Source organism: Pleurodeles waltl, chromosome 6 (genome assembly GCF_031143425.1).
Source record: "Pleurodeles waltl isolate 20211129_DDA chromosome 6, aPleWal1.hap1.20221129, whole genome shotgun sequence".
Classification (NCBI taxonomy): domain Eukaryota; kingdom Metazoa; phylum Chordata; class Amphibia; order Caudata; family Salamandridae; genus Pleurodeles; species Pleurodeles waltl.
The window spans coordinates 134,208,026-134,233,429 of NC_090445.1; the positions used below are offsets into that span (position 1 = coordinate 134,208,026).

General features: G+C 43.2%; 1 protein-coding gene across 2 annotated transcripts in view; it reads left to right on the forward strand.

Annotated features, from left to right (window-relative positions):
- The window catches only part of WIPF2 (WAS/WASL interacting protein family member 2), a 198,470-nt gene that overhangs the window by 78,001 nt on the left and 95,065 nt on the right, over positions 1–25,404 (forward strand). For both annotated transcript variants that reach the window (XM_069237580.1, XM_069237581.1), the window contains exon 2: positions 4,944–5,071. In XM_069237580.1, the coding sequence (XP_069093681.1) occupies positions 5,012–5,071 (60 nt within the window). In that variant the 5' untranslated portion in view covers positions 4,944–5,011. The remainder of the gene's footprint in view (positions 1–4,943; positions 5,072–25,404) is intronic.

Below are 25,404 nucleotides of genomic sequence, written 5' to 3' on the forward strand. Positions count from 1 at the left end.
AACTGATCCAGCTTCTTTACTCAAACCTAACTGCCAAATTGAGAATCAATGGGTACATCACCAAATCCTTCCCAATATCTAGGGGCACCCGGCAAGGTTGTCCCCTCTTCCCACTGTTTTTTTTTTTGCAGTAGCGATGGAACCACTGGCTGCGCGCTTGCAATAATACCATAATAATCAGGGGTTGCCGTTTCGTCAGCGTCCCATTTTTGTGTTTATGTACGCTGATGACATCACCCTGTATATGCGGGACCCACATATACATCTAGACCCCATTATAGAAGAATTTGCACGATTCGGCCTACTCTCTGGTGTTACAATAAATTGGGCAAAATCTGTTATTTTTCCATTGACAGACGCTACCCTCAGCGTATTCGCTACATTGGCCAACTGAGCCAGTGCGTTACTTAGGAATCTGGCTGTGCAAAGATTTGAATGATCTCTGGACCAAAAACGATGGCAGGGCGATCTCCTGGCTGGAGGACAAGACTAAGGCCTACTGCCCTCTCCCCACTTGCTTACGAGACGTATCGGAGTCATCAAGATGGTGGTCCTGCTTAAATTCCTATATTTATTTGTCAATATCCCCATGCCTCTTACATCCTGTTTTAAGAGGAGGCTTTGCTCTTTATTAATATCACTGGTCTGGGCAGGTAGACAGTACAGAATTTAATGAGACATGCCAATCCAGCGCTTCGATCTGGGAGGTCTGGTGGCTCCGGATTTGGAGCTATATTACAGCTGCTCCCAGGCACACTTCGCCCACTTCTGAATCCACCCCATTAGATATCTACCACACACGGCCCCTAAACAAGGATTCCATATGTCCGCACAAACTTTCTAGGGCACTATATTTCTGCCTGTGTCGGCCACGCATGGGCATAGACCTGGTGGTGTGTACAACCCTTGCTTAGTAGGTGCTATTTTCCCTTATCTGCGTCTACTTTGTATGCACCCTCTGTGCCTCTGCTTGACCAACCAGGATTACCTGTTACGGGGGGAGTAATGTGTGCATGCGCCTTCCCTACATGCAGTTGACTACTTTGGATTCCTTGTACCCGTAGGGTGAATTTGTGTCCCCCCACGAAAGTGCTTAACGGACCTTCAACGCGGCATTATACTGTTTGACCTATTTTCAGATCGGAGTGGCAGTACGAGTGTGGTGTAGAGACTTCCGCTCTGTGGGTATTTCAGGCCTTGGAGCTGCTATACACTGCCCCAACGGCCAGGAGACTCATTACTCGCTTATATACAACTATGCAGACTACTGTTCCTCTACTAGTCCGTTTTCTAGAGTGCACTGGGGACACGATTTAGATATGCTACTGTCCGAGGTCTGGAAATACTGCTGTGCACAAACGCAAGAACTTTTACCCCCAACTATAGGCTGCGCTTAACTAATTTCAAGTTTATTAATAGTTTATACTACAACCTTCAGTGGCTCAGTCACATGGGATTGCGCGCAGACTTTGGGTGCCCAAGGTGTGCACGAGCTGAAGCAGATCTTCGGCACTCCGCTTGGAGTTGTAGTAGGATACAGGCATTTTGGCAGAAAGTGTTTTATGTGATTAACAAGATGACTGGCTTAGCGCTCCCACGCACCCCTCTGCTTGCACTCCTCTGGTATGTCAAGGACGTACAGTCTGATTGTAGGAATTTAGTAAGTATGTTACTTATTTTAGCTAAGCGCACAATAGCAATGTATCTGGTCCGCAACCGCAGCCCACATAAGTAGACTGACTGAAAGATGCTGCGTACTATCAGGAACAACTAAATCTTTACTGTGATCTAATGTCAGCAAATTCACAGCCTGTAGATATATGGGGCTCCCTTCAGGCGTTTCTTCACGCCCAGGCCATTACGCTTGGGACTTTGGTGATGCTGAATTCTGGCACTGTTCTGGAATCGGCTGGACTACAGAGTAGTCCACCCCTGGAAGCTGCCCGTGAAATATAGGGTAGATATTCTACATTGCGATAGTAGAGAGCATGTGCCCCTCCTTTCTTAATAGCTATCCTCTGTCAGGGATTTCATTACCATTGTTAATGTCCTATCCAGTAATGTACCATTCTGTCAGACCTTCATCTCTGTAACAATATTCTGTTACAAGTACATTTTGGGCGATGGATGTCATCAAGTGATCGATTGGATATTGGCGAATTGTGATATTTACGTTGCTTTTTTGCTTGTTATTTCGATGTGAAAACCAATAAAATAATAAAAAAAAACATTTATTTTAATGTTCTGGAGGGATGCAGGAAGCACATCTGCCCTCGAATCTATGACCCCAGTAGAGCTTACCATATTTTTATAGCATTCTGAGCTGGAGCAATATGCCCTTCAGCTGGAGTGCAGGGACCCCTTGTAGTTGGATCTATGGTTGCATTTTATTGCATGAAAAATGTTATTTAAAAAAAAAAAAGTCAAAGACCTGTTTAATGTGTTTTTTTTTTTTTTATATGTATCAGTCAACATCAGTGGTTCTGGTGCTTATAAATTGTCACTATGATGCTGTTTGTGGGATGTCCTGCTGGTGAGGTAGCAAAGTTCACACTTCACGTAGCTTCTTTATTTTAGATGAGACAGTATTCTTCGCGAATGGTTATAGGATTCCAGATCATATTGTGTATTTCTAGGAACAAGCACAGTTGAAAAATACACATCACAGAGGAGGACAATTTTGATAGAGAGGAGATCTGTGATTGAAAGTTAAAGGATAATTGGTTAAAAGAGTCAGGAGGAACTGCAGCAGATGTCAAGGTTAATTCTAAGGATTTCCTATTGCTGAATAAAGTGTAGGTGTGATGCAGTGGTAGACGACTAGCAGTGTTATAATGGGAAGGGGAGGGACTGTCTCGAGCTTAGCTCATTAATCTGAAGACATCTGAAGAAACATTGTTCTTCAGTCCTACAGCTTGATGTAAAAGTTCAACAATGAAAAAGTGAATGTCCTTGATTTGTCAGTCTCCTGGTACATAAAGATTTGAAAACTCGATTTGAAGATCTAGAAGCTATTCAGGGATGTGGAATTCCTATTGCCCACCCTGGACATACTGTTTGGGGTCAAGGGCAACAAGTTTTAGTGTTTATTTTGTCCTTGGGACAAGTAGGCCGAACCCCTGCAGCACAAACCCTTTGGCTACCAGTTTATAGAGCAGGGAACTGTCTGCAGTTGAGGTAATGTGTGTCCATATGTTAATGCTGTTCGAACTTGTATTTATGGTTCATTAATTAAAAACCTTCATTATTAGGGTGAGTGCTGTATATAAACGTTTTAAGGTCACACTGCACTTCTGATAGTGGTTCCAATAAAAGAAGAAAAAAAAATACGCACACGTTTGAAACGTTTAACAATATAAAGCTAAGTATAATGTTCTCAGAATGCTCTCTAATTAGATGCAAATATTGCAGAAGCTTGTAAAAAAGAATGATGATTCTTTGCTTTCAGAATAAAATGTTTTTAAAAAATGCAAGTAGGAAAAAACGTTTCGCCACAATAAAATTTTAGGTGCTATTTCTTTGAAGCATCATTTAGTAAAATGTGTTGATGCATGCTGGTATTTACCAAAAATATTCCTAATGGAAAATCAGTGTAACCATTTTTAGCAAGATTATGGGAAGCATGAAAATAAACAAGCACTAGCAAAGCCAACCAATCTGAATTTTTTTGTAAGTCTTTTGTATTTAGTCAGTGCATGTCTTGTTTTGATATGGCTTTTGTAATACTTTATTTTTGTTGGAGGTGTTATGTCCTCACCATTGTAACAAAAACTGGCAAAAAGAAAAAAAAGTTTTTGGTCACAAAAAGCACACATTGCCACCAGTGGCTTACCAAAGGCCTGGCAGCCCCCCTCCAGGTGGCCCCCTCAGCACAGCTCCAGCCCTGAGTGAGTCTGAAGGGGGGGGGGCTCCATGTTCTTTGCATGAGGAGCCCCCCTCAAGTTTTGTTATGCCACTGATTGCCACAGTGGTTCCTGGCACTGAACAAAACTACTTTGTATGCCAATATGCTCCTTGTGAAAGAACAGAATGCGATCACTCACAGTAAAGCCAGACGATAGATAAAGAGAGAACTAGAAGTTTAATTAAAACAAAATTTATTTGTTAACGCCAGACCTAATTAGGGACCCAATCCTTAAAGAAGGTCACAAAAGTGCACCAATGATATATGTCTTTGAATTAGTGGCTTTCATGAATTCACAAGAACTTACAGAAGTAGACCTGGAAATCGTACTCCAGGAAAATATTTGTGAACTGTGTATTAGTAGGAGCAAATATGCACTTGTAGATTTGCTCATGTGAAAATCTATTGAGCGCTTACAAGTTCACTTTTCCTCCAACCACTTTTTTCCCCATGCTGGAGGAACTTCTACCCTTGTCAGGAGTAACTTTCCAACCTTTCTCATGACGAGAAAAGATTAGAGAAGAGCTGGTGAAAATCCTTAAAACATCAAAGGCATTCCAGCCCTGGAACTATTGCTTACTGCTTCCCGAGCACAAATGCGGAAAGGTGGCAAAAAAAGAAATTGCTTTAGTAGGGATTGAAATTGCAAGTATTCAAGCCCTACTATAATAGTAGCCCTTGCATAACCAGAGAACTCTTACATAATGCGATTGCTGCCATAACTTGTCTCCCCACTACATGGCACCAAAGGAACACGTAGATTTTTTTACTGGACAAGTAGATTTAAGAAGCAACCCGTCCCATGGACAAGTACATATTTTATTAATTTCACACCCCTGCTATTGTACATATTGAATATCCCCTTGGTTTTGTGTAGGAACATGTTTGGTTAATTTTTCAGGGGTGATGTAGTTCTATACATCTAGGTATAGTTTAACATCGTTTGATGAGGGAATACTTAACAATTTGGACAGATCCTCCCTGCAAGCTCCTCACATGTTTTGGCGGTTTTAATTGATGTTACTAATTTTCTCCTTAGGTGTATGAGTGACCAAACATTTCAGAAACTGTCAGCACAAGGCCACCACCTACGGAGACTAGAAAAAGATGCCGATTCCACCCCCACCTCCTCCTCCACCTGGCCCTCCTCCTCCGACCTTTGGCCTGGTAAGGATCACATTGCTTTCATCTTTGAAAGGACAACGTTGTTGAGTGATAGCTCTCTACAAAATGTGCATTTGGTTTTCTCTCGTCTTTCTTTTCATTATATTTGTCGTCTCAAGCTGCCATTAGATGGTGTAGTGCATCGCTGATAGTATTCTCAGAAGATGTGTACTCGATTATACTTCAGTTTAAACAGTGAACCCTGTCAGCTGTGGGCTTGAATGTGCTCCTTTGCTCTCCTACATGCATGCATATTGCTCTCAATGCTTGCATCTAGGGTCGGAGTAAGCATGTTTGCATTTCTTGCTAGAGTGAAGTTTTTTTTCTTCCACTGATGCATTGTGCCTTGCACATAAATGTTTCTGCCATGTTTTATCTCTATCTTAACAGCCTTAGACAGTACACCTGGCTTGAGCTGATCCTGGTTACATCTCATGCGGTTCCTTGCTTTTTTCACACCAACAAACATTTTTGCTGTAAGAGCTTCTTGTGATGTTTTCTTGAATGAGCTATAGTGATTACTTTCTGATAATAACTTGGTCATGTGATATTTAGTGGAAATTAGACTTGAGTTTCAGTTGAAAACTTTTTTTTGCAGATTATTCTGAACATCTGTTTCAACAAATGATATTTCATATATAGTGTAAAGTAAAAAATAATTTAATACTGCATAATTTGTCAGATTTGAAATGCACTGAGAGCCTACCTTGTTGCATTTCAAAAATAGCTTTAAATAATCCATATGTGCCCTAGAGCATTAAACATGAGTTTGTCTACAATTTAGGGGGTTGTCTACAGTTTAGGGGGCTGACAGAATGGATACCTAGTCACCGTCGCACATTTGGTTGTTGAGTCTGAACAAATTGGTTGGAAGTTGGCTGTATGCATGGCACATAATGTAGCAACCTTCCAAATCATTATCTGTTTGCAATCTAGTGCACATTATTTCCATACTCCTAACCATGTGCATCAGTCTTTGAGTACAACACTTCTTATTAATACATAGCCGATGAATACCTGTCAATGCAGCATGCAAATACTCGTGCATGCATATCACTCTTGAACGGCACATAAACTGCTAACCCCGAGTCACAAGTGAACATCTGTGCATAATTTGAGTACCACCTAAACTACACTGCTCCTAGTGTAAAGCATACCGTGCAAGAAAACTAATTTGGACACTCACGCTAGCATAACTATCCTAAATACAACTAACCATGCTGCAAGTATTCTCATCTGTGCAGGGTTTGACCCCCATCCTCTGCTAAAACAGGATACTGTAAGGAACACTAATCCATATGGCTTCACACTTGAGCATTACACTTGTAGACTTCAACATATGTTCAACTTCTCAACACAGACCAAACGTATCCGCTTTCACATTCAGAAATGTATGCACACCTTACAGAATCCAACACACAATGTTTCAGTCAAAACAAACCTTAATATGCTCAGAATATACATTCAGCCTGAATATATTTAGATGGAGTGGGACATAATTCTGAGTCATCACTGTCATTCAGTAAAATTAAAGTCGGCTGCAAAATGTTTAAAACGAAGAAAAAAAGAAGTTGTAATGGTAATGAAATGTAATTATCCCTGGGAATATGGCATTACAGACACCTTTGATGTCAAGGCCCCTTTCAATATTTTGGCTTCCTTTTAAATTGAACTCCATTTATGTTGAGAGCTTCAGAACCATTAAAACATTAGAAGTCAAAGAACAAAAATTCCTTATTCCCGATGGACACATATCCTCAGATTATTCACCTCTAGAACATTCCCTTGCTCAGACTCAATCTGGAATACTGTATTGCAATTGTTGCAACATGCCTCCTTGTGGCACCATTGGAGTCCATGACAACCTCTTTGCTGGTCTAGATGTGACAGAGTGAAATTGCAAATGGGCAATAACCCTGTGCGTTGACATCACTCATTATTACTGTGACCTTCAATGAGGATCAAGAGCTTCTCTCCCAACTTTGCTGGTCTACAGACACTTCAACATTTTCGGTAGTGTGCTAGGTAAGAAATATATCTTCCACAAAATGTTAGAATTCAAATTGTGTCATAACTGCAAGAAGCAGATGTCAGTCACAGCATGTCTTTTGGTGCCTGGACTCCAGCCACAACTCAAAGCCATGAAACAAGCGACTGATTCACCAGAAGGAAATCAGAGTGGGAAGCAGAGCTCTATAAAATGCAAGAGGTTTTGTTAGAAGTAGCCATCCCACTCCAAGTCAAGGAGTCACTTCCGCTTCAGATCGTCTTGCTACTCGTGCCAAATTTCATTCCTGTCCGAGGTTATCAGCTTAGTCAAAGTCCAAAGTGCATTACAAGTGCAAGAAGTCCAGCCATGATATGACCACCCCGCTCCTTGAAGTCAGATAAGAAGCAGTGCAGGGGGTACTCCTTTGAGCCCATTCTAAAGCTAGTCCCTACATGCCCTGAAATTCTTGGACATCCATTGATGCAGCAGTAGAGGCCTTGATGACTCTGCCAGCATTCTGGTTAGCCTTCAGTACCCATAGAGCCTCAGGGGCCACCAGTTGCATCACTGCTGGCCGGTCCTTGCCCAGCACCAACTCACCCTGCTGGGCCCACTCCCATGCGTCCAACCTTTTACCCTATCCTCTCGGTCAACGTGGGTTGTATCCATGTAGGAGCTAAAATGCGAATGCCAGTCTAATCAATGTCAGCTCACGCCAGGCCTTTGCCACATTACTTGATCACTAAGGCGCAACCACCCAGGCTAAAATACGATCCACAGCCTCTTCCTTGACAATGATACCATCAGTGGTTGGAGGCCCTGTTTGGATCGGATTCAAATGCCATCCAATGGCTCTACAGTGTTCACCACAATGATGATGATGAGGAGGACTTGCTCCCCTCATTACACAGATGTAGAACTCTTTGGACATATAGAATGTTAGTCCTCAGGTAAGCGTACCAAGTGCCATAGATTTATGCAGTAGGCTAAATTGTGCATCATGAAAAGCCAAGTTAACCTAAATGCTTCCAGGAAATTCAAGTACATTCAGAAAGAAGTTATTTTGTTCTTCCAGCCTAGACGTGATCTTTGTATGCAGTTAAACACTTGGGCTGATAACTGCATGCACTCTGGGACATGACCAGCGACATCCAGTCTTCGCACAGTTCAACCGAGATCAATACGATGCGACACGTTATACATGCTGACCTCAATACTACAGACTGTGGGTCGAACAGTGGCACCAGCATAGAGCTCAGGCATTACACCTATATGTTTGCAACTGGGTTTTCAAGGGATGTCCAAGCGCCCCCGATGGACCTTTGTCAGATCTACAGTTTTCAGGAAGAATGCTGATTTTAGGAGAAAGTTCTGCTGTTTTTTGAGGAGAAGGCCGATTCGGCACTAGAGCGATTTACCGGCTTGCCAATCCCACCATCAGTACAAGATATTTAGGGATTTGCTGTCAATAGCATCCCTTGGAACCAGTACAGCAACTGATTCAGAGCTTTCACAGCTCAAGGGGATGTGTTGATGGCCAATGCCATCCTTGTTCCCTGATGCAGCGTCCTCTAAGCTGTAATGAATTTCCCTTATAGGACCGCAATCAGCCTTCAGAGAGTAGGATATGATTTTTCACACTTTTTTCTGACTAGAAGTCCATTACTTAGGATTGGTGGATACTACATATTGTTCAGAGGGGCTATGCCCTACGTTTCATTTCATTCTCTATACACATCTAACCTTTTTACGCTGAAGTTTGAACATATCATACTACCATCCATCTGCAGGAGGTTAATTTAAACCTCGCCAAGGGAGCCTTATAGAGAGTACCTGACGAAAAAAGGTGAGGATGTTACTCCCGCAACTTCTTCATGCCCTGAAGGGTGGAGGGCTAACACCCAATTTGTACCTCTGGTCTTCAAAGGCCTTATTAAGGAAGGGCAGATTCAAAATACTTAATCCTGGTCAAGTTCTTGCTTCTCTGTATCCAGAGGAATGGATGGCATCCTTGGACGTTCTGGACATTTATTTTCTTGTACTCGTTCTACATCCCTATGGACTCGAACTGTAGTTCTTGATAGGAACACTCTCAGTTTGCTGTTCTTCTATTTGGCCTCAACATTAGTGTTTACGAAGGTGATGATGGAGGTCGCAGTCCATTTTTTAAGTCGAGGGCAAAGCGCTCTGTCCCTGGTGTAATCTCTCTGTGGGCCTTTAACCACACCCATGTCAAGCCCATCAATTTGGTTGGTTGGTAGGCTTGCCTTTTAAAATTAGCTTAATTTAATTAGTGAAAGGCATGCATACGTCATGTCTTTTCCAGTGTTTAGCCTGCCTCGAGCGCACAGTCCAAATATGGAAAACATACATATTTTCCATGTGGTTTCTGCCTTACTTTTTCTCTTGATTTCGTAGGCCGCACGATCTCGCTGGGCATTAGTAGAGCGCTTTGCATGACATCGACCCTACTACATGGATATTTGCACTTTTGCCGGTTTTATGGATAATTGCACTTTGACTGATACGTTTCACTGCAAGCAAACTTCTGTTTCCTTTTTTGTGTTTGTTTTATGTTCATGGCAGACATCGGCTTGCTTATGTGAAACTGTTTTACTTTTTGGTTTATGTGGCAAGAAAAGTCCGGTTAGGAGTTTACAGCGCTAATAGCTTTAACTCGAGCAAACGCGAGACCTGTTGCATTCCAAGTGCTTTTTGTAAATTGCCAATATACATATTCCTGTACTTTGGCGACTGGCTGCTCAATGCAGACATGCTATAGTCAGTTGTAGGCCTCATTTAGACACCAGGCCAGCCTAGCAAACCGAAGTCCTATTTGTCACCTACATGGTAGATTGCCTTTATTGAAGCAACCCTGATACAGTGGGGTTTAGGGTGCTTTCACCTCCACAGCAAATCAGGGAAATTCATGATATGATATCAATGTTTAAGAGTCAAAACCAGGTTTTTGTGACAATAGTTGCAGGAAGCTGGCCTGGTGTGTGGTGAGCACCTATGGTGTTATCACCTTATACCAGGTCCATGTATCCCCTAATAGGGAAGTGTAAGCAGTGTCTAGGAAGCCTGGGCTCTCTAGAGGTAGGTGTGGATGAGCAGCCAAGATGTATCTAGGAGACATGCAAAGAGTGACCTCCAGCGACCAGACACGACTGAAAGAACCAAAAATTGGATCCTGACAGAAGAGGACCTGCAAAGGAAGGGGACCAAGTCCAGTTCGAGTTGAAGTGTCCGGTAGTGGCAGGAGCCACTACCCACCCTTCAGTGGATGAAGGACCAGGTTGACAATGGACGAAGAAGGTCAGCAGTGCAGCACAGGAGCAGAAGAGGAGTTCCAGACGTAATGCAAGTGAGGTCCCACGTCGGCAGTCGTGATGCAGTCGGTCATTGGTGCTGGAAAACCACCAACAAGCCTTGGCAAACGCAAGAGTCAGAGAAGAAGGTTTTGCAAGGCTGAAGAGGAACATCAATGTCCAGGGGACTCGACCGAAGGAGTGGAGTCTGGGGTGACCCTTAGCAGCTGGAAGAGTTGAAAGAAGAGGAGGTAGCCCACATAGGTGACTAATGGGCAGCAGGCACAGGAGTTGCAGTGAAGCCCACTCAGCACCCCTGAAGAAGTGTCCCACGTTGCTGGAGAAGCAGGCAGGCAGAAAACTGCTTTGCAGGAAGAAGTGCTAAGGGCCGGGGCTAAACGGAACCTGAAGATCCCTTGGAGGAGGGACAAACAAGCCTTGATAGCTGTAGGAGTCGCGGTGCACAGGGGTACTGTCCTGCAAGGAGAGGCAAAGGCTTACCGTCTCCCAAGTTGGACAGCGGCTAGAGAGCGTTTGTCGCTGCGCGGATGCATGGGAGTGACTCCTTACTCCAAGGGAGATTCCTTCTTACTTCTGGTGCAGGCTGAAGACTCGCTGCCGTCAGAGGATTCACAGCTGGGGAAATGTTGCAGTTGCTAGAAGGAGCCGGAGAAACAATGTTGCAGAGCAGAGTTGTCACTGAAGTTGCAGATTGTCGGTTCCTGGAGTTTCCAGTTGCAGTCCAGGTGGCCAGAAGATGAAGTAAACGATGCAGAGGAGTCCTGCAGGAATTTTTCACATTGAATCTGAGTTCCCATCCAAGAAGGAGACCCTAAGTACCCCAGGAAGGGGGATTGGTCACCTAGCAGGGTGACAACCTATTAGGAGGGGGCTGTGACGTCACCTACCTGACTTGGCCACTCAAATGCTCTCAGGGGCCTCTGCCCACCTTGAATTCAAGATGGCAGTATCAAGTGGCCACCTGGAGGAGCTCTGGGCACCACCCCTGGGGTGGTGATGGACAGGGGAGTGGTCACTCCCCTTTCCTTTGTCCACTTTTGCACCAAAGCAGGGACCGGGGGTCCCTGGGCTGGTGGAAACCGGTTTATGCAAGGAGGGAACCAAATGTGCTCTTCAGAGGATACCAGTGGCTTGGGTAGGCTACCCCTCCCAAGCCATGTTACACCTATTTCCAAGGGATAGGGTGTTGCGTCCCTCTCTCACAGAAAATCCTTTGTTCTTTCTTCCTCTGCCCGAGCTAGTCAAGCAGCAGGGGGGCAGAAACATGTGTGAGGGGTGGCAGCAGCACGGGCAGCCCGAGGGGGAAAAAAAACAAAAAAAACACAAGACTTGTAGGAGCAATGCTGGGGGTCCTTTAAGGACCCCCCAAAGAGCATGGAATCATACAGCCAATAATGGCAACCATATTGGGGTATGATTCCGACATGTTTGATACCAAACATGCCCAGGTTCGAAGTTACCATTATGTAGCTGGACAAGGGTATGTCCAGAACATAGCTAAAATGACTTATGAAGTCCAGGGTAATGGAGCTGGAGTTCGTAGGGGCACCTCTGCTTATGCAAGGGTTCCCTCACACGCAGGTACCTGCACCCGGCTAGGCAGGCATACCACAGGGGTGAATCACAGTGACCTGTAGTGAAAGGGTGCATGCACCTTTTCACCCAGGCTGCAATGTAAGGTCTGTAGACACATTTTGCATGGGCTCCCATGGGTGGCACAATACATGCTGCAGCCCATGAGGAACTCCTGGTGCCCCACTGCTGTGGGTACCTAGGTACCCTATACTAGGGACTTATATGGGGCACCAGCAAGCCAATTATGGGGTGTCTAAAGCTCGCCAACAAGCAAATGTTGGCCAGGCAGTGCTCAGGACACTTTTTCAAGCTACTCCAACTCCTACAAGCTAGCCACCGCTTACTTGGAGGGGACTGCTTTAAAGTCTATGCAAAGCATGTATATCTACAGCCACATATGCCATTGAACAAAAAATGTTACTTACCTAGTAGACATCTGTTCGTGGCATGTAGTGCTATAGATTCACATGCGCCCTGCCTGGAAGCCTGTAGTCGTTGTAGTAGAATATATTGTAAATATGTATATACATTTCTTGGACATCTCTTTTTACATTTACTCTCTATCTATCTATCTATCTATCTATCTATCTATCTATCTATCTATCTATCTATCTATCTATCTATCTATACTCTTTACCTCACCTGCCAGTGGCAAAACAATCTAACAAAGAGCTAGATGTCCATGCACAGTATCACCGAGAGGCGGAGTCACTAGATCTCGTGACTTGAAAATATTAATCGAAGAAGAACAGCTTGTAACACTCCGAACCCAACACTAGATGGCGGACTTATGCAAAACACGTGAATCTACACCACTACATGCCACGAACAGATGTCTACTGGGTAAGTAACATTTTCCTTCTGATAGAGGCTTCTAACCTCCGATTACTCACCTTGTGAATATTCCCAATCTGGACACTTTTCAGCAGCACCTCTTCATGCCAGTAGGTGGTGCCATGGAGCTCCACACTGACGCTGTTCCACTCGGGGAAATGACATGTGGAACCTATACATAATCTGCACTCTTGCACGCTGGCATCAGTTCCTTTATTTCTCCAGTATTGGATCTTTCATAGATTCACATGCTTGAATGTTAAGTTATGAAATTTTATAGAGCGCATAGCTACCCAAAGGCCTTCCAGCGCTATACTGGCAGCACCCTTTAGAACCCTCACCACAGAGATCCCAGTCCCTCAGATTTGCCACCACAAATCGTGTGAAGGGAGTCTCCCTAAGCTCTGATCAGTTTTTCCAGTCTACTCAACTTTTGAGAAGAACTCTTCTCAGGTCAAGTTTTATTTCTACTGTTCCAGACTCTGCCTACTGTACAATGACAGAACCAACCAAAAGGGACTGTTTAGGCCATGTAGGACATTTGGCAAATATAGATTACACTCTGATGATCCACACAAAGACTGCATCTGTTGTTTTTCACCCTGAACATAAACCTAAGGGCTGTAAGGTATGTCACAGTTTTTCACAGAAAACTCTTCAAGGACAGAGAGGGAAGATTACTGATTTGACTGCAGAGACTAAAAGCTAAGGAAACCCTCTGTCTGAGGAAGATAGTGATGACTGGTCCAGGGCCAAATCCCGAAAAGGGGATAGATCTCCTAAAAGGGTGCCCTCTGAGTCACCAAACAAATCCCACTGTGGATCTCCTGGACAGTCAAAAAATAATAATCTGAGGAGCGTTCACATACCTGTAAAAAGGAGAAAATCTCCTTTATTATTCGGAACCACCACCTCCTTCTCTAAAAGAACAGACAACGAAAAGGTCATCTAAATCCCTTCCATCAATGACTAAATTGTCAAAAACTACATGTGAGGCACTGATTTGCTTCTTGTTGACTGCACCGTTGATGACATCCTCGTCTCCCCTGTTGATATCATCGTCGCCTATAGCGTCCGCAACAAATGTAGCGTTGAAGATCCTCTTGACGACTGCACCATCAGCCAAGAAGGTCTTGTTGGAAATTACAAAGACTTTGTAGACAAGACCGTTGATGGTAGCAGCGCCAACGATGAGTCTGTTGACTGCAGCACCATCAGCGACAAGACAGTCGACAACAGCACCATCGATGACAACAAGAACCCCGTTGACGACAACACTGTCGTTGGTGACATCACAAATCTCATCCACAAAATTAGCATTGTCGGCAACAATTCCACTGACACCAGTGAAACCTACATCTATTATCTCAACTAAAGCAGAATCACCTACAGAGGGGCAATACTGCTGGTACATACGTCACCTAGGAAGGTTCTGCTTTTCCCTCCTACACATTTTTCAGACAACAAGTCAGAGGATGAAGCACCCTTCACAATAGTGCATAGATCCTCTGAACTTCACTTAAAGTTTCAGAAGGAGGATGACGAAGAGCAATACTACGAGGACCAATTTTACACAGGTGAACAAGCACATTATGAAGACTACATTACCTACTGCCAACAGGAACAGCAACACTTTGTGCGGATGTCATTAGAGTTGGTAAACAATCTATAACATTTGCTCTAGGACTACTTCAAAAGGTTTCCTGATCCGGCAGCCTCTGCACCTCTGCAACCACCATCCAACCCATCTCTGCAAATTTGTACGCCAGTCGCTCAGCCGCGTCATTGCCAAGAGCTCCTCTACCCACGCCGGCACGTATATTAGCAGAGCCTCCAGCGGGCTATCCACCATCCTCAGATGAGTACAGAGAAGGAATGAGAGATTCCACTTCAATACCAATTGAGTGGGATGGCTATTTAATTCCAATGCAATCTCCACCAATGCCTCCACCTAAAGGCTCTCCACCAGACAACGTTGGTGGTTTCCATAACATCATGGAAAGGGCAGCAAAGAGATTCCCAAATCCTCTGACCATCAAGCAGTCGGATTGCTTTCTTTTTGATTTCAAGGAGCCAACAAAGAAATCTATGAGAGCCATCCCAATCGTAGATTTTATTTGGGAAGAAGGAATAAAGGCAATGCAAAACCTTGCTACATTGGCAGCAGTGATGCTGAGAATGGACAAAAAATATAAGGCACCAGATGACTCTCTGGCATGCTTAGTCTGCTATCCCAACACAGATTCTGTCATAACAAAAGCAGCTTATCATCACTCAAGAAATTATCAACTCCTATCACTACACCACCTGATGGAGGGGGGCGCCAACTGGATAACATCAGTATGCATTCTACCACTGCAGCAGCCACCACTGTCAAAGTAGACAATTCCCTGGTGATATTAGGATGTTACAGAAGACAAATGAGGTCCGATATAACTCATTACCTAGACTTACTGCCAGAGGATGCAAAGCTTGAGGCCAAGAAAATTCTCCAAGAGGGGTAGAGGGCATCAGCAGAGATTATTGACTGTGCCATTGACAATTTCTCCACAGGGTTTAGGAAGTTAGCTGGAGCAGCGGTACTTTTCAGACAAGGTTGTCTGAAGGCAACATCGTTCAGACCAGAAATTCAGAGCAAGATCCTGGATATGCCGTATAACGGCCCTCTTTAGCAAGCATGTTGATGATGTGCTTCAAATCATCAAGTCGGATACTGACACGGCCCAGTCCCTAGGCACCCTTCTGACAGCCCTTGTATCGAGGAGAATATCAACCTTACCAGCAGCGCCAGCAACCTTTTCAAGGTCAATATCACTCACAATACACACAGCAATACCAGCAGCCACATACAGCAGCACACAAGCAGCCAGCAAGAGAGAAACAACCTTCCAGAGGAAGCAGTAACATTTCCACTGTGCCGGTTACTTCCAGCAGCTTCAGCAGGCACCTTGGAGGCCGTATATATACCATTATCTCCCACAATGGTCCCAAATCACTATTGACAGATGAACCCTGGATGTTGTCGCTCAAGGACACACCCTCAAATTCATAACCAAGCCTTTAAATCTTCTCCCTAAATTCCCCTCAAAAGGGGCATCACCTCTCTATCTCAAACAACTTCTGCTGGAGAGATCGACCATGCTAACAAAGGGTGCAATAGAAGAGGCCCCGAAGACACTGTTCTCCTGTTTCTTCCTGGTCACTCCTCTATACGCCACAGCATACTTCCTTCTGCCTCCTACTCTTCAAAAAGCAGTCAACAGGAAAAAATCTTCTTTTCCTCCCACAACAACATTAACTTTCCTAGGAGCAATTGTGGACACCATACAGAGCGAGGCATTCGCATCTCAAGAACTTCAAAACAGTTTACAACTGACTCAACAGTAAGGCAAAAGAAAGTCAGTTTCAGGCTCACTATACAAGTCACTGTTGGGGATGCTGTCCTCTTGCGTACTTTTGATCTCCAGTTGCTGGCTTTGCAGGCATCCTTCGCAGGAGTAACTAGACAAGCAGTGGAAGCAAGTGTGAGGGTCCTTCAGCGACATTGTTCAGACTATCCATTTCATGGTAACATCCATGAAGCGGTGGGCTCAGACTGGTAACATTGCCAAAGTTCTCACATTCCTCTCCCAAGTCGTAGATTATGTAATAACGATGGACACGTCCTTAGAAGTTTGGAGCGCTCACCTTCAGGACCACACAGTCATCAGGAGATGGAAGAACGTGGAAAAGGAAATGCACATAAACTTGCTGGAGCTCCAGGCCATAGCACTGGCCCTACTACCTTTCCTCCCCAGGATAGCACGTTCATCTGTGCTGAGCTGCATGGACAATACCACCAGCATGCATTACATAATCAAGGAGAAACAAAGTCATCAGCTCTATCACAGCAAGCACAACAAGTTTGGAAGTGGGTCCCGCACAACCAAATAACACTCATGGAAGAGCACGTGCCCGAAACAACCAATGTCTTAGCAGGCACACTGAGCAGGATGACTAGCAGCTGCTATGAGTGGGAGCTTGATCAGCAGACTTTACACAACATCTTTGATTTTTATTTTTGCAGCTCCCCGAACCTGTATCTATTTGTGACTAAGGTCAATCAGAAATGCCAATCCTACACAAGCATACATCACCCAGGGTAGTGGGGAATGCGTCTTCGATCAGATGGTCAAGAATCTTTGCATTAGTTTTCACCCAGATCCCGTTAATCCCCAGGCTCCTTAAGAAGCTTAAGAGAGTACCCTGTTGAATGGTTCTCTTTGCTCCCAAGTGGCCCAGAAGGTTCTGGTTCACAGAACTCCTCCTTCTCTCGGAACAGGACCACGTTCAACTCACACCCATACCAACTTTTTACATTGAACAGCAGCCTGGTACATCATCTCAATCCATCATTGCTGCATTTGTGGGCCTGGTTACTGAGTTCAGTGAATTTGCACAGTTAGATATTCCGAAGGACTGCAGAGAGAGGATCGGCAAAGCCAGGGCTGATACTACTAATCGGACATATAAGCTCATGGGGATGCGTTTCTGTCTGTGGTGCCAGGGTAAAGGCCTTTACCCCATTGCAAGAGATTTTACCATATCTTCTTAAAGTAGTGAAGTCCGGACTAGCTCACTCATCTATCAAAGTGCATTTAGCAGCAATATCTCAATTTCGTAGGTCAAGCAAACTACCATCTCTGTGGTCAGCTAGGGTAATCAGTGTCAAAGTCAAGGACTTTTCAGGGTGTTTCCACCCACCCAACTTGCCACCTCAATATCATACTAAGTCAGTTATTGTAGGCTCCTTTTTAAGTCACTACATAAAACAGTCTTGAATTACCTTCCATGGGCAACAGCAATACTACTGGTACTAACATCAGCACGTCAGTGAAACAAGTTAGTGGCAATTAAGCTTTGACAATCACAGAACCATTCTTTCATTTTACCCAAAGCAACGTTATCTTAGGAACTAATCCAAAGTTCATATCAAAAGTGCCGTCGGACTTCCACCTTAACAAACCCTTTATATTGAGAAAAAAAAATTCCCAATTCGCAGGCTTCAGCGGAAAGATCTTTGCATACGCTTGACGTAAAGCAATCTATTAATTTCTACTTGTATAGGACTAACCAACTTCGCAAGATGAACCAGGTGTTTGTGGCTTATGGTACACTAAGGAAAGGATTCTCAGTGTCAAAGCAAACCATAGCCAACTATCTAGTTCTGTCACAGACAAGCCGGAAAGTCCTTATCACAAAAGGTTATTGTGCATTCCACAAGAGCTGTTTCCACCACTACGGCTCTCTCCACTGGTGTGCCTGTGTAACAGATATGCCGGTGGCAATATGGTCCAGCAGGCTCACCTTTACACAGCATTAGTGCCTAGAATCCTCAGACAAGAATGATGCTGCTGTGAGACAAGCAGTGTTGCGCAATCTATACTAATAAAGTGAGTTGGTTCTAACTCATTGTTTCCCACCATCCGCTACAACAATGTAATGTTGATATTTCAAATGCTAACTGCTGAGTATTCTGATTCAAGCATGTGAATCTAGGAAAGATCCTATTCTGGAGAAAAATATAAGTTACTTACCTGTAACTGTAGTTCCCCAGTATTGGTGTCTTTCATAAATTCACATGCAAACCACCCACCTCGGGGTTCCCCTGATTGCTATTTTCTAGCACCTCACAGTTGTGCTGGACAATCTCAGGGACTGGAGCCTCTGGTAAGGGTTCTAAAGTGTGCTGTTTGGCTGAACTTAGGGTCTTTTGATCTGAATAAGCCAATGAAGTAAATGCTTTCCCATTTCGACGATGGGGAGTGATTCAAACGTGAATCTATGAAAGATACCAACACTGGAGAAATACAATTATAGGTAGGTAACTTATTTCCTTCCAGCCACTAGATGCGGATCCAGAGCTACCTCTTGTATCTTTGAGACCTTTCACCCCATAAATTTTACAGTGTTCAAGGTTAATGCCCTCTCCCAAAACGACAGGTTTTAAGCTGCGCAAGGACTGATTTAGTCAATGTATGTGTATATAATATTGAAAGATTTAGTATGATTTTTTTGTAATAAAAATATGTAGTTTGATCTTTCTATGTGCTCATTTTTGGCTCTCTTTGTGTATCCCTAATAATTTTTGCTCAAATTATTAATATTGAGAAGATGCAGTATTTGTTCTGGTTCTAATGTCTGTTGGGCCCTGGCGACTGCTCTCCATAATGGTACATGGGCCCTCCTTTTCTTAAGGCTGTTGCAAGCAAATGTCTGTGACAGATCCTCTTCAGGTTTGATGGTGATGCCTGGGGTCATGTGTCGACTCCGAATCCTGCAGTGACTGTGCATTGATCAGCCTGCTGGCCATAATGTACTGCAATGCGTAACTCCTCATCACAACCTTTCCCGTTTAAGAGTTGAGTTTGGTTCCGTTCTCAGTATAGGAGTCACAGGAGCCGATCCCGAGCTGATCGTCATTACACTCCAGATCTTCGGCTAAGTTGAAGAAAAAAAAACATTAAATCTAAGTGGAACTGTGCTCCTGTCCACTACTCTTGCACCTCTGAAAAGGTACATGGGCATTGCCATGACTCTCATTCTCACTCCCAAAGTTGGTCAGTGTCTGAGCCCATCCCACAACTTATCATAGCATAGCCAGAGTTTCTGAGACAGCCTGTGACTCTGAGGCAGATAGAAGAGTTCTGCGAGGCCATGCTTCAACTATTTTGATCCTTTCTTACTCCCTCTTAGTCCTGGCCCCTTGATATACCTCTGTTAAAAAAAAATTGCTGCCACAGATTTTAGTTTTTGATTTGTGGTTTTGTATAGTTAGAGAATTAATTTAGCTTGGCTAGATATTGCTAATCCGCGCCGTCTTTTTTCTGGATGCTATTTTTAAAAGTTGTGGATGTGTTGCAGTGATGATGTAATACTTCAGGAGCAGTGAGACCTATACACTTCATGTTGGTGTCAAAGGATGGCTTTTTGGGGTCAAGTAATTATAAAGAGGCAGAAAATAACTCCTCAGGGTAACCTTTCCTCCATTTCCCAAAATGGCAGCATTGTAAAGATGTGCTTTAGCTATCGTAGTGGTAATTTATTCTGATATTATTTTTGTTGCTTATTTTCCATTTATTCAAATTCGTAAACATTAGTGAAGCAGGTGATATCAGAGATAGCAACAACCAAACTCAATGCCCATCCACCTAGAAGGTCCATGGCAACCCCTTCTCAAACTCCAACAACTGATCATAAAGGAAAGGATCTTCAATGTGCCATCTGTGGTTTAGCCAGAACAAGGGCCAAAGGGATTGCCAAAAGAACAAAGTACAGAGTATGTGAGTCTCTAAAGGGCAAACAATTTTTTACCTGCAGGTAGTTTCTTCGAAGATGACGTTTTCAGCTGACTAGCTGATCTAAACAGTGAGGTGAATGTATCTGCAGCGGATTTGTGTGCCCATCCGAATTGCATGCATGTATACATTAGAAAATGTGAATGTATGATGAGCTCCCAGCAGCAACGTAACACCAGCCTTCAGTTAAGTTTGCACTCTTTGGAAATCAAATTAAGTTTTAAAGCCACTGTTGAGTGCTGGCTATGGGTTCCCATTCAGTGAGATCAGAGAAATAATGGTCAACACTGATGAAACTGTATTGATCCATAATAATGACATTAAGATTTCTCTGGTGAGAATGTACAACAGAATTTGTTTTTGTTAGTCTAACAAAAACAATTACCCACTTATGTTGTTCTCACCTGATTTGACTCCTGAAGTTCTTGCTGCCAAAATAAGATTGCAGGATGCAGTAAAATCAGCAGGAACCATTTTAAGAACGTCCTGACAGATTTACATTTTGGACTTAATGACAAATTTTGTGATGCCCCAGAGCTCTGCAAATCAGGGGAGTCAGCAAGAATGCCTGATATTATCTTAATGTTTTTTTACAGCATTGATTAATATCAGCAAAGCAAAACTGTTGCAAACTAAAGTTCTTGAGTTTGGAACAGAAGCCGACAACATTGATAATGGCTTTGAAGATATAAGACAAGATGTGGAAGACAATTCCATGAACCAACAGGCTTATGCTGTGCAAATGTACGGTCTTCTCCAAATCATGTTTTATGAATTACAGCATGGCAAAAAGAAAACTCTGCTACAAAGGATGGCTGCCCACGTAATCTGACAAGTGCAAAAGTAGAGAGCTAATCACTGCCATGAATATAATTGGTGTATCAATAAGATATAATGTCATAGTACGGAACAGGAACTTGATAGCAGCTGATGCTGTAAAATCTTGTGAATCCGACAGCACACCACTTCCAAATCATTTTACCAGGAAAGGATTTACAATTGCTGCTCTTGATAATTTTGATTTTAAGACCCATTTTCTTTGTCTGGAACATCCAGCACATATGATACTGCCCTGGTGCTTTTTCAAGACTGTACCAATGAAGTAGCTGCTGGAAAACAATCTGTGTCCGCTGTAGGCATAAACAAAAAAAGCTGCAAACTTATAACCCAACTGCCTTGCCAGTGTGTGCAAAATCACTAGAAGCCATCAACACGTACCAGTCTACCAGAAAGTTTTAAAGTGGATGAGGGCATGGATCTTTTACCTGATTATACGGTCCGCAAAGCTGATTTAACTGTATTTATCAGATCGCCTATTCGGTGCAAACTGGAGGATGAAGAAAAGCCAGTTCCTCCATAGGCTGGAATTCATGCTTTGATCTCCCAGAATACCATCCCACTGAAGAAAGTTGGGGTTTCACTAGTAATACCATCTCCAGTCACACACTATGCAAGAGTGTACACAGCTTTAAGACTATTTCCAAAATGTGCGTGCTCAGCGTGAAGACCAGCCTATCCTGCCAATTTTCTGCGATGAAGGTGTTTTCTGTATTGTAGCTGGCGTTTTTATGAGCAATCCAGTACAATATGATGATCTTTATCCAATGATGGATGTCTTCCACATGACAAACGTTGTGTTATGTTGCGTTGCGATGTGCAGGAAGTTATCTCAAAGGATGTGTCATAGACGTTGCACTTATTGAGGCTGAAATCTTTGGAAGCAAAACTGTCCAGTCAGTATTGAGCGGAACTCATAATGTTTTGAGGCTATAGAAACATTGCGTTGGAATGCTTTCTAGAACAAGAATGACAAATTAGGTTTTGCATATTTTATCTCAGAAGTGAACAAGGCACAGTGTGCACTTCATTCAAAAGACATAATGCAAAGCCAGGCAATGTTCAGTACACTTAGTTAAAAAATCAGAAAACCTGAAAACCAAATGTGTAGAATGTGAAGAAAAATCTGAAATTTGCAAGTACTGGGGAAATGTTTTACACAAGATGGCTCTAGTTAAAAAAAAAAAAAATCTTGGTACATGCTGCTAGAGAAGGTGATTGGGAGCTGCGTGTAAAGACTGTGGAGTCACTGATTACTGTGTTTCGCAACTTTGAATGCATAAACTACCTGAGATACGGGTCCTGGTATTTGGAAAAAGTGAAGGAGCTAGAGGTGAAAAAGCCATACCTCTATAGAAAATTAATCCAAAGACATTTTGTGGTGGAAGACAGAGAGGGAAGGTTGAATGCTGTGGCTCCAGATATGAAACTGGAACAGACGATCCAGAGATGACAGAAAGGCTCCAAGGGATTGATGGTCCGACACATAAAAGTGAATATTTTGCTTAGTTGCAGCTAAGTTTACCATTCAAATCCAAAATTAATGGACCATTGTGAAACTGTTCCTCGCCACAAACGTGTGGGAAAGAGAAGGGGGAAGGATTTAATAAACATATTGACAGCCTTCTTCATCTCATGCAGCAGAAAAGAAACCCCTTTGAAATGACAGCCTGTGCGACTACACAACTTTGTGACCAAACAATATGTCGATAACTAAGTAAAGACACGTCTCCTAGATGTTCTGGATCATGGATCGAAACTATACACAAAACTGAAGCAGGAGAAATTTGTATCGAAAGAGAAAAAGCTGTTTGACATAATCACTAAAGCTAAACTCCCACGCTTTGCCATAGTAAGAGTTTCGTCCAACTAGCCACTACAGAACAGGTTACAAAAAAAGAGCTTTTGCAAGCACATAGAGAGATGGATGTAGCTAAAGAAAGGGGTGAATTTATCAAGGTGATTGTCGCACAATCTTCTTCAAACAAATGCATTATTTGATGGAGATGCTGCAACCAAACCAGTGAAAGACAAACTCATACAAGAGCTCGAAATCTTTCAGCTGAAGAATTTTTATTCGAAAAGGTGTCCTCATTGAAAACTGCTGTGGACTATAGGTCATAATTGTAAATGGTCAAGATTTTTTCCATCCTTCGGAGAGGTCTTGCAGACTGTTCTACAGATATCAGTCAGTGTGCACCTTGCAAGAACCGCATATTGCCTTCCACACTTATCTTGAACTATCTGTCAAAGAATGTGAGGGAATCAGACAAATCTCTTAAAGTGGAAACCTTGCCTGGTTCAAAAATTCGACACCTCTACAACTTGATAAGATGAACTTGAAGATGTTAACTCGCCCAAAACATTGCTTATGCTTCAGTGAACACTGAACTTCCAACTGTTGCAAGTGAAATGATTCTCACTGATGAGTTAGTGCCTGCAGAGATGTATTCAAGAGGTATGGGTCATATTGATCAAGACCTTAACAGCAAGTCGGAGGAAGCTGACCTTCGAGTTGTGCCACATGTTGAGTGGGCTGTTTAAAATAGTTCCAATCGAGTAATTGTACTGTCAAACGAGACTGATGTTATTATTGTGCTACTTAGATTTGTTGCAGTGTTCAGAAGTCAAGATTAGTCAGAGTTATGGATTCGTTATGGAACAGGCGAGAAAAGACACTTAATCCTGCTTCATATTCTGTACAAGAAACTAGACCCAGAGATGTCCGGTGTTCTTATCAAGGCACCCATTGTTATGGGTGATGATACTATGAGCAAAATTGGACCAAAGCTTCGCGCTTTAACTGCTGAACCTGTAGAGTTTCTAAAAGGATTTGCTGAGACATAAGAAAAATGTGACTTTAAAGACATCGAAAAATACCTTTTGCGTGTATGGCAAATGAGTTCTGACTGTCACACATTTGACGATCTTCGGTACAGTGAGTTCAAGGCACCAGTCTCACTAAGTGACCCTCCGCGGTGTCATATTCTGTGCATGGACACATTAAAAGAGCACTCTACTTGAGCAGAAGGTGTGTAAATGTTTTGAATTGTGCATGTGTAGAGAAAGATCCGTGTGAATTTGGTTGGGAAGATATTGATGGGGTGCTAAACCCTATGAAAGTTCTAAAGCCTCTACCCACAGAACTTACACGTACATGTACTTTCAAAACCTGTGCTACAAAAAGATGTCCCTGTCGATATGCTCTTCTCAGTGTTCAACATTCTGTAAATGTACCACAAGCGATTGCCAAAAAAAATAAAGTGAACTAAGAAAATGTGTCTAAAACAGGAGTGATACATTTTTTTTGTAATATTCAGATTGTAAACATTGGTGTATACATAAAAGGATAAAAAAAACACTATTGTTTGTTTCATTTGTATTTATCTCTTCTTCCTCTATTATATCCACCAAAATGGAATATGGTGGAAGGGTTGCTCTGAGGAGTTATGTTCTGTCTCTAAGACTACTTGACCCCCAAAGCCTACTTGTTGGCACCCAAATGAAGTATATAGGTCTCATGGTTACTGAAATATTACATCATCAGTGCAACACATCTGCCATTTTTAAAAATGTCCAGAAAAATTCGACCCTTATCAGCAATATGTCCCCAAGCAAATTACTTCTCTAATGATCCAAAAACGCAAATCAAAAAAGAAAATCTCTGGGAAACAATTTTTTTTATGGAGGTATATCAGGGGACCAGGATTATATGGCGCGCCTGTGCGCCCATGGAGCCAAGAGTCGCTCCGTCTGGGATGATGGTGCAGGTTTGCCCTCTGTGTCAGTTGGACCCTCCCAACCAATTAAGGTGTCTCTCCCAGCTTCTGCACCAACTCTGGTTCCTCGAGTCACTCCAGTTTCTAGTACGTTGAGTTTACTAGTGCCGGAAGACTAAGAGCCCTTTGTGCTTTCTGACTAAGAGTCTCTGCGGCTCTGAGCTCGACCGAAGCTGCAATCAGTTCCCACCAAACCGCAACCTGCCCTGCTTAACGTTCTACAAGGCAGATCATATAATATGCATTCCGTGTTCTGTATGTAGTTCGACAACGATAATGATGCAGGAGATAAAATAAGCAAACCCTACCACGAAGAACCCAGGTATGATGACCTCCAGGATGCCATTAGTCTTTGATACCTCTCCTGATTCTGGCCTCTTGTCATCCCATGTTCCTGCCACTGAAGAGAGTGCTTCTTTTGCAGTGGTTATGTGGACGGTAGCCAAAGTTCTCAGCCTCCAGCTCCCGCCCTTTAAGGTCAAAACCAATGTCCTGACTGAAGTACTCCAGCTGGAGCAAACCCCTACAGAGTCCTTCTTTATTTAATGAGGCACTCACTGAGGCCCTATGAGTGGACTCAGCCAAGCCAGTCTGTCACTGTAAGGAAATGCCTCCTTGGCATGGTTACCCCCTGACTTTTTGCCTTTGCTGA